Consider the following 18,994-nt stretch of genomic DNA (forward strand, 5'->3'; position numbering starts at 1 on the left):
CTGCGATTCAGGAATGATCTCCCCTAAGTGCTGTGACCCACTTCGGCTTAGACTTTTGGTGCCACGCCAAGACACAGACAGATTCTTCTCTAGATGATGCTTCCGAAGAAATGGTGGCCCCCCATGCCTGTCTGGCAAGTTTTTATCCCCAGGCGTTTGGCATTTTGCAGGTTGAAAGACATTTCTGTGGATAGGCTATGAGTAAATAGGTGTTCTCTTCTTCAGTAGCAGCATAGGCCTTTTTAGCATTACAGAAGAGACTCCCTTTTCTTAGTGTTTTAAAAGTAAACAAAACTTTTGTGTAGTGCACATGGCTAATTTCACTTACAAACTTTCTCTACACTCCCTCCTTGTGCTGAAGTAGTATTCATCTTAGTGCCTTTTCATGAATTGGATTCACTGATTGGCATCTAATCGTGCTTAGAAGAAAAAGCCCTTGTAAATAGCTATCAGAATTAATTTGGCAGCAACTGTGAGAAATGATCATAAATTTACAAATGCAGTTAGAATAATGATCCAACTTGAATTTAACGAGAAATACACCCCCAGCCTCTGGGAATAGCATGTAGGTTTCTGTGACAGTCAAATGCACTTGGGCACACTGATACTGAGCTGAGAGGCTGGGAGTTGTCTGAGAAGGATCCAAAGGGGTTATGGCTCCTGGATTTGTGCTAGGAAGAGGCAAAGAAGAGCTGGGCTGAATGTAAGCAGGGATATTAAGAGAGACCCCTGTGTTTTAATTTTGTACTCCTTGAAGTTGTGTAGAGGTGAATCCAAAAGATGTGGCAATGTTTTCACTTACCAGAAGCCCACCTGGAGTTTGGGTTCCTGGCACTTTGGGATGTCAAGTGATAAAAGTCTCCTTTTGCACAGAGATGCCAAACAACTTGGAGTGCTGGAAAAAATGTCAGCTCATATCACTTCTTTTGGGGATGTTGATAAGTTTTACCTGTGTCACAAGAGTCTGATCTTGAAATGCCTCAGCCACTGTGGGTGGTTTTGCACTGAAGCTGTAGGAGTGCAGTACATTCTCCAGGCATTGCAGGAGGAAGGTCTAGCTAAACTAAGGATAAGCAAGACTATTTTTTCTATTGGTACAGAAAAATCAGGACTTAGAGTGGAGAAAAGTGAGGCAAGTACACAGGGAGCCCCTGAAGGTGGCTGCAGAGCATTCCTGGATGTGCACAGCAGCCTGTGCTGGCCACCACCATCATGCTGACCACAGAACCTGCTGTCACTGAGAGCAATTGTAGGTCTGCTTGCAAGGGGTGTCACAGAAAAGTGACATGTCTTATTCAGAAGTCTTCCAGGAAGTAAAACCACTGTGGCAGACAAATATTTTTTCTAATGTCAGCATTACTGAACTTGTATTTTTCTCCTTTTTTTGTTATTTAATTAGGGACCTTTGACTTCATGATGGGAGGAAATATCCCCCAGGCTGTTAGGATTCGAGCTTCTTCCAGTGTGAGGATTTGTCAAGGCTGAGAGATTCCGGATTATCCATAAAGCTCCTCTAAAATACACAGTTACTTTTGTGTCTTCCCATCGTGAGGGGTCTTGGAGCAGATACAAGGATGGCCTCCAGCCTCACCTGCGCCGGTATCATCTGGGCCTTCCTCTCCTTCCTCTGTGCTGCCGCCTCCTGCGTTGGCTTCTTCATGCCCTACTGGCTCCTGGGGTCTCAGCTGGAGAAGTCCGTTTCCTTCGGCACTTTCCGGAGGTGTTCGTACCCGGTGCGGGATGAGAGCCGCCAGATGACGGTGATGGTGGAGCAGTGTGGCCGCTACGCCTCCTTCCAGGCCATCCCCAGCGCCGAGTGGAGGATCTGCACCGTGGTGACGGGGCTGGGCTGCGGGCTGCTTCTCTTGGTGGCCTTGACAGCGCTCATGGGCTGCTGTGTGTCCGAGCTCATCTCCAGGACTGTGGGCAGGGTGGCAGGAGGCATCCAGTTCCTGGGGGGTAAGTAGTCTTGTGATGAGGGGATGGGGATGTGGATGTGTGGAGATCTCCTGGTGGTTTGGGAAGAGGAGGAGGTGATTTATACTTTCTCCTAGTGATGGAGACCTCTTGGCTCCCTCAGCAACTGAGCTGCTTGTGTGGCTGCCTGAATGTGGCCCAAAGACACAGTGGCCTGTGCTCTCTTGTGCTCAAGTCCCTGTCTGGTCATTATGTGACCTGTGAGAGCTGCATGACAAGCTGACTTCTGTGGGCCAGCATCTTCACAGCAGTTTTCTGGGTTGTAGTTTCCAGCACAGCGCAGCTGAGTTGGAGGTACCTGGAGAAGCGTGTGGGCTACAGATCCACATGAAGCATTGTGGTTTGGCAGAGGAGAGGCTGTGTTGTGTGGGAACAACCTCTCTTTCTCCTTCTTTACCCCTATTACTGGCAGAGCTCCCTTCAGCTCTGCTGTCTGCAGCTGCACAGATCTGGCAACAAGGTTTCGGTCCAGGTTTGAAGTGTGTATTATTTATCCCTGGTGGAGGTGGCCCACCATCTCCTGGGAGGAGCCCTTCTGGGCTGGCTGACCCATGCTGCCTGCTGATGGGGCCTCAGGTCTGTTGGCAGTGTGTGGGAGAATTACCTCCGCTCCTTTTTCTAACTTGTAATTGTGTGGCGTCTTTGTAAGAGTATTTGAAGGGTATGAGACAATAAATAGGATCCACAAGCGTGCTTTTTACAGGGCAGTTTTCCCAGTAAATCATCACCCTCTTGTCATCAGTGACATGTGGATCAGTGGCACTCACTTTTGCCTGATGTAAGAGCTCTGCCACACACATGCACTTACCCCCATAAGGCGACGTCTTTCTCTGAGCTTTGGGTGCTGAGGCAGTGCAGGTGCCAGCTTTTTGAGTGCCCTGCAGTGTCTGGTCTCAGACAGGCACCCTGGCTCATGTCCCAAAGGAGTGGAGTGTAGTGAAACCCTCATTTCTCTCCCCTCCAGACAGGCACTTGCCCTGCAAGGGCAGTCTGGTTACATGCTTTGACTGCAGCTTCTAAGGAAGCACACAACAAAAACTCCACTAACTGTCCAGCTTGGTGAGGACAGCTGAGGCTGGGAAAGGGCCCTGTGCCAAGCCTTCAGGCAGACGATACCAGTGTAACCCCCTCCTGGCTGCAGGGAGTCCTGTCTCCAACTTTCTGAGTAGTTTCTGTACTCTGGAGCAAGCTGACCCCATCACTTCACCCTTCCCTCAGCTTTGCAACCCACAGGCATTCCTGTGTTTAATCTGTCTGACAATTTGAAAGTGCAGCAGCTGCTGTAGAGTTAACTCTACTGAGAGCTGTGGTTTCCTGAAACCTGCTTCATTATACAGTTCCAGCCAGGCACTTGGGGGTGGAGGAGGTTCTCTGTTGGGTGACAATCTGCAAGCCCGCTTTGTCTGACTATTTTCACTTAGAGCCTTCACAGGCTTTGACCACCCTCTCTTTGCAACTGCTGTCTCAGCTCATCTGGTTTTAATTTGCACTTGGCCCCTTTCTCTTGACTGTGCTCCCCCGTGTGCCTGTGGAGCAGGGCTGGCAGAGGAGCTTACAGCTGTTTGTTTACAGCCACCCCAGCAAAGAAGGCAGCTCCAGCAGTGGGCACGTGGTCAGGGGATGCAGGAGGAACCCCACTCCCCATGGCACTGGTGTGGGCTGAAGGCATGCACCCTTCTCTGAGGCAGGATGGTGTCTCCTGGGCAAGGAGGTGAAAGGTTCCTTCAGAGCATGCCATGGCAACCCCTGAAGCTTGTCCAAGCTGACCAGGCAGCATCCCATCCTGCCTTGAAGAGTGTGTAAGCAGGTAGTGCTTGTTCTCAGTAGGTGGCAATTCAAAGAAATGTGAACCTGTGATATGAAATGAAAATTGCCAACAACTTTTCTTACAGTTGAGGAATTAGTTATGCAGCATGTCTAATTTTCCCCTCTACTGGCTTTTATGGTTGTCTTGCATTTCATTCAGCACTGCTGGAAGTGTGTAAGAAAAGACCAAAGTGAGGACGGTCATTTCTTAACCTCCTTAAAACCTAACTGTGGGGGCATAGGGAGAGGCCAGGTGGTGAAAGCCTGTAATTTGGATAAACTGAAGGGACCTATTAGGGTAAAGAGGAGTTTCTTACGCCCCTCATCAGATCCATAGCTGCTATAAATCAGTGTAGGTTAATTGTTTAAATGACATGACTACATTTACTCAGATGTCTAACTTAGGCACTATAGTTATTATCTTATTTATGTCAAGATAGCCATGAGCTGTTCACCATATTAACAAACAGGGAATGACAGCTCTTTGTTCCCTGTAATGTAGTTGTAGGTGTAGCTGGATACCATGATGTAGACTTTGAATGTGGCTTGGTGGCAGTGCAGTCATTGTCATTTTAGTTGGTTTCTACTTAGATATCTAATCAAATAAACCCTTATGAATACTTTTTTTTAATTGTGAAGAAGAACTCCCACCTAGCTTTATATGAGGAAAAGCCTAGGAATATAAGCAACCACTGAGTGATGCTATTAATTCATCCTCTGCATTAGGACAGGGATATGGCTAAACAGTTTCACTTTCTTTTTGTCTGTGGCATCTGCACCTGTACTCTGCTGGGGCTCTTGCTCCAATGGCAGAGGATGAGTGTTGGAATAAACCGTATTTCTCTTGAAGTTAGAAACCAGCATAAAGACAGGTTCAGTGTAGCTAGTTTATAGCTTTAGTTATGTTCCTTTTGTTTGGGATCCAAGTAAGTTTCTCAACATGATTTAAAAATATGGATTTGAGGAGCAAGTAAGCCAACGGGTGATGGATTATTATGGGAGGCCCAAGAGCAGGGGAGATGTAAAAGCCACTGAAGCTGTGGTGAGCCAAAGCTAAAGCTTAGTCCAACACTAGAACTACTTTTACTGCTATGAAGACGTGGCAGAGAGGTTTGTCTACCAGAGGTGGTAAGCGAACAGCCTGATCCTTTTCTTCTAGCACTGTGAAGGAGGAATAACTCCAAGTAGGTCAGTGGAATAACACCTGTAAAAACGTAGTGCAGCTTGTGCTAGCTAAATGATGCCAAGGTTTTATAGCTGGGATTTCCCCAAGTTTCATGTGGCAGCTCAAGGGAGTGAATTATTCATGAGTGCTTTTACCATAAATCTGCTCTTCTGATAAAAATTGAATGGCAGAACCTGCAAGAAATTGCAGATCTAGGCAGTGTCAGAAGAGCTCTTTGGATATTGCTTGATCCTATGTACTTAGTCTGTATTTGCTATTTCAAGTGATCCTGGCTACAGAGTATACATATATTTTGAGGTGACTCTGGGATGAAACATGACAAGTTTCTGTTTCTACTAGAAAGATTGCATCATAGACTTTTCCTCCCATTTGCAATTATGGGAACTGTTTCCTTTCCCATACATCATCACGTGGCAGCTCTGAAGCCATTACAGCAATTGCTTGCATGAAAAACAACACTTTTATCTTTTTCTATGTCAGTTTGGTGGTGGGTGACAGGAAGTGTCCAACTCCCCAAGGCCAGCCTTTTCTGCAGTGGACATCAGTGGTCTGCAGTCCACAGGTGGCAGACTGCTGCTGTGGTCTCTCAGACCATGGTTCCTGGACATCTCACTTGGACTGCTTCAAAGAAATGACAGCTGAGGTGAAAGTTATGCTGTCTGTAACCTCTTGAGGGCACAGTCATGTAGATGGATATAGTCTCCACTGGTAACATTAAGTGCAGCGTTTCCAGCTGGTTTCCTTTGTGTGTTTGGAAGACTGAGGGATATAAAACGTAGCTAGAACAGATTGTGAGGATGTAGCTTTGACCATAACTATTGAGGATATGACAGCAGGGAGTGAAGTTTAACAAATCTATGGTAAAGTACAGTCTGTAATTATTGATCTTCTTCTCATTGTGCTGTGGCAAGTCAATTCCACTTAAATAGAGAGACTAGAAATTTGAAGGTAGGTAGCTCAGTTATGACATACTAATTTGGTGAATAGTTTCACTCTCTAAATGCAGAGTAATGATTTTAAGAACATAGCAATATTTTTCAAAACATAATGAACTTAAAGGTTAGCCACTTTTATGAGAGGCAGTGGATCAAAAGGCACAAGTACTGCAAGGATGGTCAATTTAAAGAATATTATGCTGGCAAGGTGAAGCTTTTCATTAAAGTGATCAGCACGCGGGATTGAAATCTTCACTAGCTCAGAGCTCCCTTTTGCTGTATAGACAGCTAAACCAAGCTCAGAGTATGGATCTGAGGGAACAGAGTGTGGAACAATCTGCTGGCTGAGATGCCTCTCTGAACCCAGCACTACAGCCCTGATTCTAAGTGCCTTGTAAGAAGTGAACCCTTCCCATGGTTATGGGGTAGCCATGTGGCTGCCATGTTTACTGTCTTCTTTAGTATTAATTGATTGCACTCTAACAAAGCACAAGTTTTGCTATTCCCTTCATTAAATGAACAAAGTTTTCAGCAGCGTTTACTCTTCCTCTCATTTCTCTGTCTTGTTTCTCTCATGGAAGTGCTGAAACTCCCAAAACTATGGTCCTTGAAATTGTTGGTTAGAAGATCTGGAGAGCTGTTGGAACAGGGGGTGGTGAAAGGAGCATTTGGTTATTTGAGAAAAAGGGGCCACAGTTCGTAACAACTTCTGATTTTGTCTCAGAAAATAAAATGTGGCCATATGAAAAATGCTCTCAGCACTCCATGAAATTGCTGGAGAATCCTTCTTCAACTGTTCTGTGCCAATAGAGGTCATAATAGTTTCCATAACCCATAAGGTGCTCAGGGCAAGTATTTGCTGGGTGCAGAGGGTGGAAAAATAAGGACTGATCCCTCAAGATGAGGAGGATATTGAGTGTGGGTTGATGTTTTGGTTCTGTGTTATCTGTGATGAAATCTCAGAGAATGCCTTTGTGATTTTTGGCTAAAGATTATAAGAGGACAGATACAAATGAAATTTGCAAATTCTTTGCATATTAATGGCCAAATATAACTTTGCAGGTGAGATGATACTGAAATGTAAGGGACAGAGGAGGAAAGAACACTAGGTTGTGGCCTTGTGGGGTCATGTAGAGAAGCTCTCCCTTAAAGGATTTGCTTGGAGAAACAGTTAAAAATTTGTAAGAAGCGGTTCTTGGGAGAGGTGGAGGCACTGAAAGTTGTGTTTCAAGAAACATGGCTGATAGTTAAAGACAGCTCCGGGGTTCAAAGGGAACAAAAGAATCTTGGTTCTGAGGCTGGCTAAGAAAGGGGCTTTGGGGAGAGTAGTTCCAGTTGACTACAGGAATTAGAAACTTCTGGGAAAGGTTTTTGTGCAGCTGCAGGAAAAGGCACTGACCAGTAACCATTATTTCATGTGACAGCTCAAGTGAGGCTTTCTGCTTTCTGCCTGGAAGACTAAGATCAGTGTAATTTTCTGCCTGTAGGGAGAAAATGTAACTGAGAAAAGCCTTGCGGGAACAGGGATGATCTGAGATGACCAAGAGATTTTTATCAAGAAAACAGTGACCCAGACTCTTCTGGTTCCCCCAGGCAATTTCATCCTTCCCCCACGTATACATATTCTTGCCATCTCTTCCTGCAATTTGTACCTGAAAAAAAAAATTTAAAAAAAAAAAAAAAAAAAGGCAAAAATGGCCTTTTAGTTCTTTCATCCTCTTCAGCCTTAAAATATTTTTTGAAAGGCTAACTTTTGGGGAGAAGCAAGGGAGGGGCATTGCTTCTGTCAAACACCATGGCCTCTTCTCCACCTGCAAGTTGGCTGTTTAGGGCGGTTTTGTCACACCTTCCTCTTGTGGGATGCAAAACTTCAGTGACTTTGCTGTGCTCCTGTAAGCATATGACACACAGACACTGCAGGAGAGGCAAATGAAAGGACAAGAAGCCTCACCAAGGTTTCTTCTTTCACAGAAGAAAACAATGAAAGCAACACTGTTAAAAGTTGCTAGTGAGTGATTGTGTGTCATGTCATAGGCTCGTTGATTGACCAATAATAAAGTCAGCAGAGAACACTGTGACAGCTTAGTCTGAGGTCTGCAGTAGCATGGGTCATAGGACAGCCTTCATATAATTTCAGTTTGAACCAGAGTGTATCTCTGAGAAAAAAACCCCTCTAGTCTGAATTTAATTAAGTTTGAGAAAAGCCTGATCTCCATAAGTTGTTCCAGTGGTGAATTACTCTGCTTTTCTTCCCGATCATTAATGCAAATGTTAAAAATGTAGCACCAAGAATACATCATTGCAAAATTATGCTTTCTCAAGGAATATTTTGTCTTTTTTTTTTTTCTTTTGAGATGCAACACTTAGGTTGCTTTTAATCCGTTTAAGCTGTGCTTTGTTGTGGTTTCTTTACTAGAACAACCTGTATAGAAGCTGCTTTGTAGCTGGTGTGTTTCACACTAGTTTTTTCTTCAGTTTTCTCTAGCCATCCACCGAAGGATTAAATGCAGTGTGTAGTTTTTCAGCTTCATCCCTTTTCAGCTAGACTTTGACTTGCTAAACTGAATCTTTTGACTGCTTGTGCCTATGCTCAATCTTTGCCTCTCAGCACTACAAGGTACCTTCACATACTGTGGTACAGCGTAGAGTCAAATTCTTGGATTTAGATTTGGAGTCCAGAATAAGTAAGGCAGGGAAGTATAACTGTTTGGGAAGATGTTCAGGACAAGGAAATTTAGACAGTGAAATTATCTTAAAGATTTCGTAGCATATGTTTTATTGAAGATAAGCCAGTTTCCTCTGCTGTATTCAGATAGGAGTTAAAATATAAGACAAAATCAGGATTAAAGCCTGAATGTAATATATGAACCAATGCAATATATGTCCTCTGTCAGTTTATAAAGGGCACTACTTAGATTCCTACTCTCTTAATTAGATAGAGACTTGGATTACTTGAATCTTTCCTGCATGCATGGGGCATTAGGTCTGACTGACAGGGAATCCAAGCTAGCAGGTACTTACCTGATAGAGGTAAAGAAAGGTGCAGACTTAGATCCTGTAATATTTTCAAGAGATGATACTGTTTTACATGGTTGCCTTTACCTTGGTCACAGAAGTTCCCACTGCAGCCTTGCTAAAGGCTGCTGCCTTGACTGATCTAACAGCACAGGGTTTTGTGAGATTTCCCTTAGAGTCCCACTGAAGGAGACCCGGTTAGCAAAGTTTGCTATTTAAGAAACACCAGCCATTTTAACCAAAGAGGTTGGCAAAGAAGGATTGGTAATAAACATTACTGATCCTAAGGTGCAGAATCAGTAGCTCTGAGGAGGCCATCCCTGACACCAAGGTCCCAAGCAGTGCAGAGAAGGCAAGGGGTTGTAATGCTGCTGAAACAGAGGAGGTGTAACTTGAAGAAGACAAATGATGTGGAGAGTAGCCTTCATACTTAGCTGTCTTAGTTTTTTAATTCTGTTCTCAACCACTTCAGAAACACCACTTCTGGTGTTTCAAAATATTCCTTAAAAAAGCATCAGGGCTCTTACAGGCTGCAAATTTCTGTGTGTCCTTTGAAGTCACTGACACTTAGTACAAATTACATCACAATTTCTATTCTAGGATTATTGGATTTGACATTAGTCTAAAATGGGTGTGGTTCTCATGATGACTTTCTTCTTGAAGAGCTACTCCAGTGAATTAACTTGTTTATGCAGACTTGTTTTGAATACATATCCATTTTGTGTTTTTTTTTTAAATTATATTTAATCCTAATATAAATTTTGACTAAATACACAGGAAAAAAAAAGCCCCATGCAGAGTTTCAGCCTGGAGCAAATTCTGCAAGTAAGATTTTAGGTGCTTAGGAAGCACATTTAAAATGGAAATGCTGATGTATTAAAAAAAAATAAAAGAAGATGTTGCTAAAATACTGGGAAGAATCTCTTTACTTCTCTTGTTGTCCTATTAATGTTGAATATAAAAGTGATGTTTTGAATATTGCTGCAACTGTGTTGCGTTTAAGCAGAATTTTGCATTAAGAGCAGAATTTTTGATCTAAAGAAGTCTCAGAGTGCTCTTCTGTTTATCTGTAGAATGAAGTTCAGTTTTCCTGCTTTTTATCCCTTCTTTTATTAGAAAGAAACAATGGTGCTCAGCACTTCTGTGACACTTTTCATTTCAAAAGGTTTTGCTTGCATAACCTAATGAAACTTTAGGAAATGTGAGGCAGGGGACCAGATAATCTATTTTGCTGGTGTGGAGTCAGAGTAAATTCAGAGACTTTATTTCAGATCCTTTACATTTCTGTTGATTAAAGAAGAATCTGGATTTGAGTTAGCAATTTTGTTTCTGCATTGAAAGATCTTGCTTGTTTTGCTTCCTGGGATATTTCAGTGTATCTTCTAATATTTCTGGGAACTGCATTTTGGCATCAAAATGTTTCAGTATTTTCCAGTGAGAGTGAAGTCATATGCCCTACAGACAGGACAGAATTGTTCCCAATGGTGTATTTTCCAGGATTTTGTCCAGCCTGGTGTTAAATGTCTCTATGTAATTTGTATTTTTTTCTCATTTCTCTTAGGAAACTCAGCTTATTCTGCATTCCACATGGTATTCTTTTTCACAGTATTCAACCTGTATTTTCCTTTCCTTGCTCACATCCCTTTACTTCTCCAATTCACATTTTTACCTTCTAAGGACTTTAACTTTGGTTTCACAAAGTAAAATAAAGCAGTTTTCAAACTCCATCATTTCAAGGAAGTGAGGCATAGAACTCGAGAGCAGCCAATGTATTGATTCCATGCAGGGAGCAGTGAGGAAGGAGTGTGGTGTGATTAATAAACACAGGATGTATTTGTGCAACCAAAACTCCAACCACAGCTGCTGCTTAGCTTGTGGTGACCATCATGTTGGCTGGCTCCCTGCTCAAGGATTTCCTTTGGCTCTGTGGAACACCTTTGCTGACCTTAGTGCTGTTAAGCTTTTTATGCTGCACAAGTGCAAGGTCTTAAGTGGCATTCAGATCATAAGAAGATGGCCTTAAGTCACAGAGGGCCAAGAAAGGATCCTCTCCTTGTTTTTGGGGTGACTCTGCCACCACAAGATATCACAGGTCAGAGGGGTAATATTGCATTTGACAGATCCCTTCTAGAAGCTGTCCTATATCTTCTCAGGCATGAAAAATTTGGCATGGTCACTGCACCCTGACAATGCTGGTGATAAGGCTGATGCCCTAGGCTTGATTAGATCTCCTTCACGTTGCTTGTTCCACTGTCAGTCCCCTGATGTCACAGGTACATCTGAGAACAGAGGCAGATTTTTTTTCCCCTCCAGACTGGCTTTTCCTTAGAGCCTGACCTGTTGAAATCAACAGCAGTATTCTGCAATAAAACTCTGGGGAAGAGAGAATCTGGAGCTCAGCACTGTTGTTACTTACTGTGACTAGAGGGATTTGGAGGAGGTTGCTGCTGTGTGGCAGTGCTGAGACTTTCTTGGGATACCAGAGTCTACCTAATTACCCAGGTATGGAATATTAATTGCATCAGGACTAACACCTTAGAACAAAACTCTTTCTAGAGAAGATTGCTGTACCATGAGCTGAATCCACACTTTCTTGCATAAGCCTTATAAGCCCCAATCTTTCATGAGGACTGACCCCTTTGAATTGATTTCCAGGGACAGTCCTTTACCAGAATAACAGACTTTTATATAAGCTTGGCTGTAGTTTGTAGGAATATGAAGAAAAACTATAATGAAAGAAAACCTAAACAATTACTTATGAGAAATCATTGTTATTTTATCTTGTAGCAGAATCTAAAGAGCTTCAGAGAGATTTAAGCAGAAAATAGAGAATTCTGATAAACACTGTATAGTTTCTATAGTAATGTAAAGATTTGACCTTTCCTTTTGCAATCTGACAGTTCAGTTCTCTTGCATTGTTTCCCAATAAAGATGCCTTTCTAATATAAATTTGCATTGTTAATTTGGGAAGAACAGTTTTCTAATGAATGCAAAGCAATGTAGAGTTGGAAAAAGTATTGAGATAAAGGCCATGAATGGTCAATCTGGAATAACAGAAGCTGCTTCTAAAATACAGCACCCTGTGAAACCTACTAACATAGTGATGGGTAAGAAATGGCCTTACAACTTCTGAGGAGTGCACTGCCTGGCTTCTTCACAAGTTCAGGTTTTTGTCCAGCTCCGCAGCCAAATGAAAGCCTATTTATGGATACTTTAAATCTTTTTTTTTTTTAACAGAGAATGAACTTGATATTCAAAGCATCACAAGTCATTCAGGTCAGGTGCAATACAGCTGAATGCCAGTCACTGGGAATGGTTACTAGGATGTACTAAAAAGTGCTTTGTTTGGGGAATTTAAAGAAACCAAAGTAGAGTATGTTGAGGGACCTTTTTGAGTGTATCTGTGAGAGAAAATTTATTTGTTTCAAAATTTGCTCTGGCTCGGCCCAGGTGCTCCCACATGACTATGAGCTTTGAATGTCATTTAGAGATTAGTACAATCTGTCTGGCAAATTTGTACAAACATTCCCAGGTGTACCACATTGCTTCTGTTATGGCTGTTGTTATAATGTAGGAAACTCTTGAAGTCCATCGTGATAGGGGAAAAGGCAGAGGCAGTTGCTGCTCCAAAGAAGTCCTAAGTGAAAAAAAGTCAAATGGGGAAATTAAGGGAGATTTGGGTAAATTTTATTTTTAGTATGATGAGAACTGATGCTGACTCATTTCTTGTGTGCTTTGTAGAGGAGTAAGTAAAGGGAGACCTCTAAATCTTGGCTCAGTAACAAATGACAAATGTGTTACTTTCAGGGGTGAAGTTCAGATGACCTTTATTCTCCTAAAAGCTCTTTTACTTCAATTGCATCCTCAGAAAGGTATGAGCAGAGGAGGGAGCAGTCAGAGGCAGGGGTAGGGAAGCAGGGGAAGTGGGAATGGAGTGGGCTGTGAGAGGAGAGGAGCTTCACCTCCTCATAAAGTTCCATTTGTCATACCCACCGACAGATGGATTCTTCAGTACTGCTGACTTGCAGAGGGTATTTCAGATGTGGCATGGGTTATGCACGAGAAAATAGGAAACTTAAGGCTTCTGTGCTATAATGTGTTTTAGATTTCAAGGAATTCTGTTAGTTTTCAAGTTCTTTTTCTGGCACAGCAGTGAAAAAATGACAAATGACACTAAATACTGGCATAAAACTCTTTACAGCCAAGACAAGCTCTGAAACTATTACAGGCATATTCTGCAAAATCAAGAAGTTATGATAAAAGTCAGGGCATTTTTATGAGAAATCCTTTTATAAGAAACATAATGGCTGGCTTTAGAGAGCTTTGTTCAGTACTGGAAGTCTCCTCTCTTGCTAGAAACTTTCTCTCCAGAAAGTATTCCAGCTTCACCAGCAGACCATTAAAAGGAGAATCTGGCCATTTGGGCCAGGCTACAAGTTTAAGCAGGTTGCAATGTTGAAACTCACCAGTGAAGTAAAGGTGCAGACTCTGAGCCTCTCTGTGCAGCTCAGAGGTAAGACTACTGATAACTCCCTGAACAACTGAAATAATGAATATACTGGAGCTGTTTCCAACAAAGATGGGCTGCACGGCTTTTTTTGTCCCATGTCCTTAACCAGAGTTTGAGGTTTTACTCCCACAGTGAATGCAAGCAGTTCTGTTTGGGAGATCACGCTTTTCTTAGCACAATTTCAAAATAATGCTGTTATAATAATTAAGGAGTAAAACAATTCTTTAACAGGCTGCAGTGGAGTGATGCTTTGGCAACTGCTCTCTGTGTGAGCACTCTGTTGAACAGAGTTCTTCTCCTATGCTGGCACCATCATCTATTTCCTGTTCTTCTCTATTGACTTCAATTCATTGCCCAGGCTGTGGAAGGAGACACCATGGCTGAAGACAGTTTATGCTGAGCCATTAACAACTCTGATTAGCTTGTTCCTCTTTCCCATAACCATTTGCAATAAAAACAGTCAGGAAAGAACTGTGTGAGGGTTGGGACAAGCCTTACACTGGAGATGGCAAATTCCATTTCATGCCACTAAGCCAGAGATCCGGTGCTAAGAACACAGGAAGCTGAGAAGATAAATACTGTAACTTTTCATCTCATGCATAAGAATTGCAGTCTGTTTTGATCTAGTGATAGAAAAAAGTCATTCTGCTTATCTCATCGAACATAGTGGCTAGTCTGATTACAAGCTTCTCTGCTTGGCACTTTTTAAAATTCAATTTGGCTGCCTGTGCCCTTGGCACACAGTGGGTTTCATTAAATTTCACAGCAGTTAGTTTTCATTCCCTCTGTGACACCTTTTTATCAACATTTGACTCTAGTGTAATTTCAAGCAATTGTGCCCTTTTTTTTCCCAAGTGCTTGTACCACAATAATTTGGCAGAGCAGGTGGGGGAAGACAATTCAGACACTGTTGCAAATCTCTGTACAAAAGTAATATATGAGAAGCCAGGTCAGCTTGCAAGCGTTTTTCACATATGACAGCAAAAAGGAGCTGCTTCCCTTTCTGTATCATTGAAGACTGTCAAAAGTGCAGTTAAAGAGCTTGCTGTAAGAGGCACATTTTATTTCCTTCAAGCTAATCACAGCTTCATTTTAAAAGCAGACCTAGTGGACTGTTGCTGGATTGACAACCCAAGGTTGTTAGACAAGCCTGCAACCCAGATGGCTTAGCAAGTCTGTGTGAGTTTCCTTATCAAAAACAGATGAGGAGGTTGGTTTGGTAGAAAAGTGTGTGTGTGTGTGTGCATATGAGCACAAGAATACAGACTGCAAATGCAGCTGTTCTCCTTTTAGTGTTGTGTGCTCAATCCTTGGTAGGTGGGGTGAGACAAGACAAGCACCCCAGCATGGGCCTGACATCTCTTGTCCCCAGTGCAGAGCAACATTTTCTCCACACGGATACTGGGCAAATTTGTACAACTATAAGTGGTTTTGCCACAGTATAACTGGTTTTCAGGTGCACTCTAAAAGGTCTTTATTTGCAGAGTGCCAGCCCTTCTGCAATGCTAGCCGTTTTTCATTCTGCCAAACCTGAACTTCCAAAAATAATGTGTTACAGTTTCTCAATAAAATTTTAAACAGTACCTAATTAAAAATTAATTCAAAGTGAAGCTTAAAAGTTCTTAAAAGTGAGCTCTGCATTCTGTGGTGACTCAGAGACCAACAGATCTGTGCCTCACTGCCAAGACAAGGGCAGCCAAGCTTGGGAGACCAGAAATTATTTTTGGAATGAGACTTCCAATTGATGAAACTTTTCCTCATGCCCTTTAGAAGGTGTTGGTTCTTGTCTTTTCAGTTTTACTAATGGAATGTCTTGCTTTCCTCTACCCTAAGATCTCCACAGTGCCCTTGTAAGCAAACACTTTCCAAATGTACACAGACTTGAGCATCCTGAAAGAAGTCAGGTTTATCTTGAACACCTCAGGAAAGCTGGAAATTATGGGCAGTTCCCCACCTGGGATTATGGGCAGTTCCCCACCTTCTTTGCAGGAGAGAACTTTGTGCTCTGTAATTCCTGGTGGGAGAATATCTACTGGGAATTTTCCTCAAGGCACTCCTATTCCTTGGAGGTTCCCCATGTGATGGGACTGGTCAGTCCCATGCATGCACTGGCACAACATCTTTTTGGTGGATAGGCTGACTGTAGTTTACATCTCAATCAGTGTCTTGAGTTCTGTGAGGAGGACGAGGCTTATCTGTGCCAAGAAAGCCAGTGGCTCTAAGCATCCACTGTGTCTCTGAAGGGCAGTGGCTGCTGCAAGAGCTGTGTGCTCCAGTGCCACTTCCAAATGGTGAGCCAGGTACCCAGCCAGTGCAAATTGTCATGGTGCCATTGAAATCAGCCCCAACTTGGACCTGGCTGGAAAAGATGGCTTCACCCTTTCTTCTGGGAATGGTCTTTCCAGAGCAGTTTTCAGTGTGTGAGCCTCTGGCTATAGACTGAAAGCTCATTTTGTTTTTTCCAGGTTGGCTAAGTATGTTGGTTGGCTGGTTTATGGATGAAGGCGTAGCTCATAGTTTCTGTGAGCTTTTTTTTCCTACTAAACTGAATATAAGAATATGGATTATTTTCTGTCTTAGCATGAGGGCTTGAAGTACAGAATCTTGGTGTTTCCAGCACGAAATGCTCCAGTGTAAGTAGCAGACCTAATACAATGTAGCAGACTGTTCAGCAATAAAATTGCTCTGGGGGAAGTTTCGTCCTCTTCCACAAAATTAATGAGTGTTTTATATCTTGAAGTCTGGAGATTCCTATGAATTTTATACATAACATAATGGTAGAGGTTTAAACCACAAAAATCACATTATAATTATGACCTAATTATGCAGAGATCCAAGACACAGGATTTTTGATCCCTGTATAGGCCATTCCCTTAAGAGGGGACTCAGGTATCCTTGTGAGCACCTTCCCAGGTGCTCACAGGGATGTTAGGAAAGGAAAGGGTTGTTATTCTGTGAATTTTTTTTTCCTTTGGACATCAATATTTAGACAATTTTTTTTTTACCAATTTGGCCAGTGGCAGCCCTGAAAAAGTAAATAATCAAAATATTATTTGAGAATGTATATCTTAGAAGAGTTATATCTTCATATTTTTTATCTTAGAAGACTTTAATAGGAGGCCATGTCCTTTTGTTTTGAGATGATGTTTAATTATCAGTGCTGATGATCACTTGGCCCTGTGAGCCTAGGGAGAAACAGGATTGCAAATGCCATGTGGATCCTGACAGATATCTCTGGGTATTTACAGGCCTTGATATATATGCAATCTATGGATATTTCAAAACTGATTAACATTTCAGAACCTGAGTTCAAGTTATACTTGGCATTTCAGTAGTGTCAAGGCAAAATTAATCAGAGCTCAAAAGATATGCACTCTTACTGACATGTTAGTGACAGTGAAAATATAAACCACTGGGAAATATCCTATTGAAAGACAGACTCTAAACTGGATTTTGGAAGAGGATCTGCAAAACTGGCTTACTGCCATGGACAGACTCTGAGGTGGTGTCTAATAGTATAGCTGGCATTTAGTGAGTAAGGTACCAGCTTAAATGACTCAGGGCTCTGCCAAGTTATGTGTCCTGTAATAAGTCACTGCAAATCTTCTTACTTGTGAAACATTAACATATTAAATATGCAAACTAATCTCTTGAAACGGTTCAGATAAGTAGCATTTTTAAATGTACCCAGTCAAGTGTTTTTCAGCCAATGAAGCTCAGCAAGCTTTCATCTCAGTGACTCTCATGAGAATGGTCAAAATTTATACCTGGTTGTGATTTTAGTCCGTGTGGCTGTCTGTCTTTATAGTAAAAATAAGAGAGCAGAATGAATTTTTTTCCCATTAGTTTTATTTGTCTTTGTTTTAAATAGGTCAGCGATAATCTTTACAAATTTCAAAAGATGTTAATTCAGCCTCAGTGAAAGCTGTTAGGATCCAGCTTGAAAAGCATCAGATCAAATAGCATGCCTTTTCAGAAATCATGCTTTTTATTTGTTCCATAAAATAGAACCCTAAATGAGGGATTAGCGGTAGTTTTGCTTTAATAGCACCTAGTATCTGTAGGAAGATATGACAGATTCTGTGTCTCTGTTTCCCAGCAGAAGGATGGTGTAGCCCATCTGTCTGTGGTGAAGCTGGCCATCATTTTTAGGTGAAGAGGAAGCATGACCTAATTGTTTATTAGTTTTGAAACTACAAATCTTTTGCCATACTTTTGTTCTGGAAAAAACCACCAAGTGAACAGGGCAAAAGTAAATAATAGAGTGAGCTGCCACTGCAAGCACTAAAGCCAAAGCTACAGAAGACTCAGGAGGGGATGAAGTTTGGGGTGAAAAAGGGGTTGGACTTTAGTAGTTTCTTCCTCCTCTAACTTTTTATATTTTTCTGCTTGTTTGTTGTGAAAATTGTCTTAATTTAGACTTTGGCAAGAGCATAACAGCCTCCCCTACTTCCACTCACCTCTGAATTCAGTCCATGATGACCTGTGTACTGATCCATTGACACAGTGACCTGGATCTAACATCTGGAACCTGTTCATGTCTCTTGCATGAAATCTCTTTGATTCCTCTTCACATTTTCCCTCTCTCTTCCCAGGATGCTCTTTGAAGTTCTTTATGCCATATCCAGCAAGCATTCCTTAGTCATCATGGTAGTGGTTGTTCCCATTAAAATCCAGACTACTTAGATTCCTTTTAAAATATCAGAGATTTTTCTTAACTTCTAAAGACACAAGGACAATGGAGAGTCTTTGGTTGTTCAAAAGTGGTGAGAGGTGCTGTTTCCAGATTGGGAATGTAAATCCACTTTGAAAATGGACTGGGATTGCTGTAAACTGAAGGGACTAGTATTGTGGTCTTCAGGGATCTTGAGCAGTGGATAGATAAGAATGGGAAGCAACTGTTGCTACAGGACTATGGTTTCAGCAGTTTTGAATGGGAATTCACAAGTTGCAATCAGATTTTTCATTGCAGCCTGTCTTCAAGTGCTCACAAGTAAAACTGAGAAGACAGGTGCATCTCTAATGAAGCTAATCAGTCTGTGAGATGAATGAGAAGGGCAAAACAGGATGGAAAAATAGGAAAGATTTGAGGAGGATTAAGACTGCATAAGTTTTTTTTTCCTTCACTATTTGAGTACACAGTTTAATTTCATCTCTGGCAAAGCTGATTGACAGAATTCTATATTGTAAGTTATAAAAGTATCTTTCTGGAAAATCTTTATCTTCACAGTGCCTCAGCACAGATGCAAGGAGTATTTTTTCTCTTTTACAGTTAGGAGTCTACAAACTTCCTGAAGGTTATATTTACAGAAGTGTTGAATAGAGGCCTTCCAAGTCTTAGGTTCAAGCGTAGCCACTGACCCAGCTGTCATGTGCTACTTCCTTACGGTAGTTCATGACTAAAGGATTATCTGCCTGGGATTTCTGAGATGGGAATTTATACTGTGTGCAGCCTGAGCTGATGGTAACTGCAGTGCTGGTCACAAGCTAACACAGACTGTTTTCTCAAGGCAATTTACCCTGTTGAGCTCCTTGCTGCCATAATTAAATGGCTTTGTGTAGTCC

General features: G+C 42.0%; 1 protein-coding gene across 2 annotated transcripts in view; it reads left to right on the top strand.

Moving 5' to 3' along the window:
• Nucleotides 1-18,994, top strand: part of LHFPL6 (LHFPL tetraspan subfamily member 6) — a 135,691-nt gene that overhangs the window by 1,603 nt on the left and 115,094 nt on the right. For both annotated transcript variants that reach the window (XM_083854725.1, XM_083854724.1), the window contains exon 2: nt 1,400-1,959. In XM_083854725.1, coding sequence (XP_083710851.1) covers nt 1,575-1,959 — 385 coding nt within the window. In that variant the 5' untranslated portion in view covers nt 1,400-1,574. The remainder of the gene's footprint in view (nt 1-1,399; nt 1,960-18,994) is intronic.

The sequence above is a fragment of the Zosterops lateralis genome, assembly GCF_965231275.1.
Source record: "Zosterops lateralis genome assembly, chromosome: 2".
NCBI lineage: Eukaryota > Metazoa > Chordata > Aves > Passeriformes > Zosteropidae > Zosterops > Zosterops lateralis.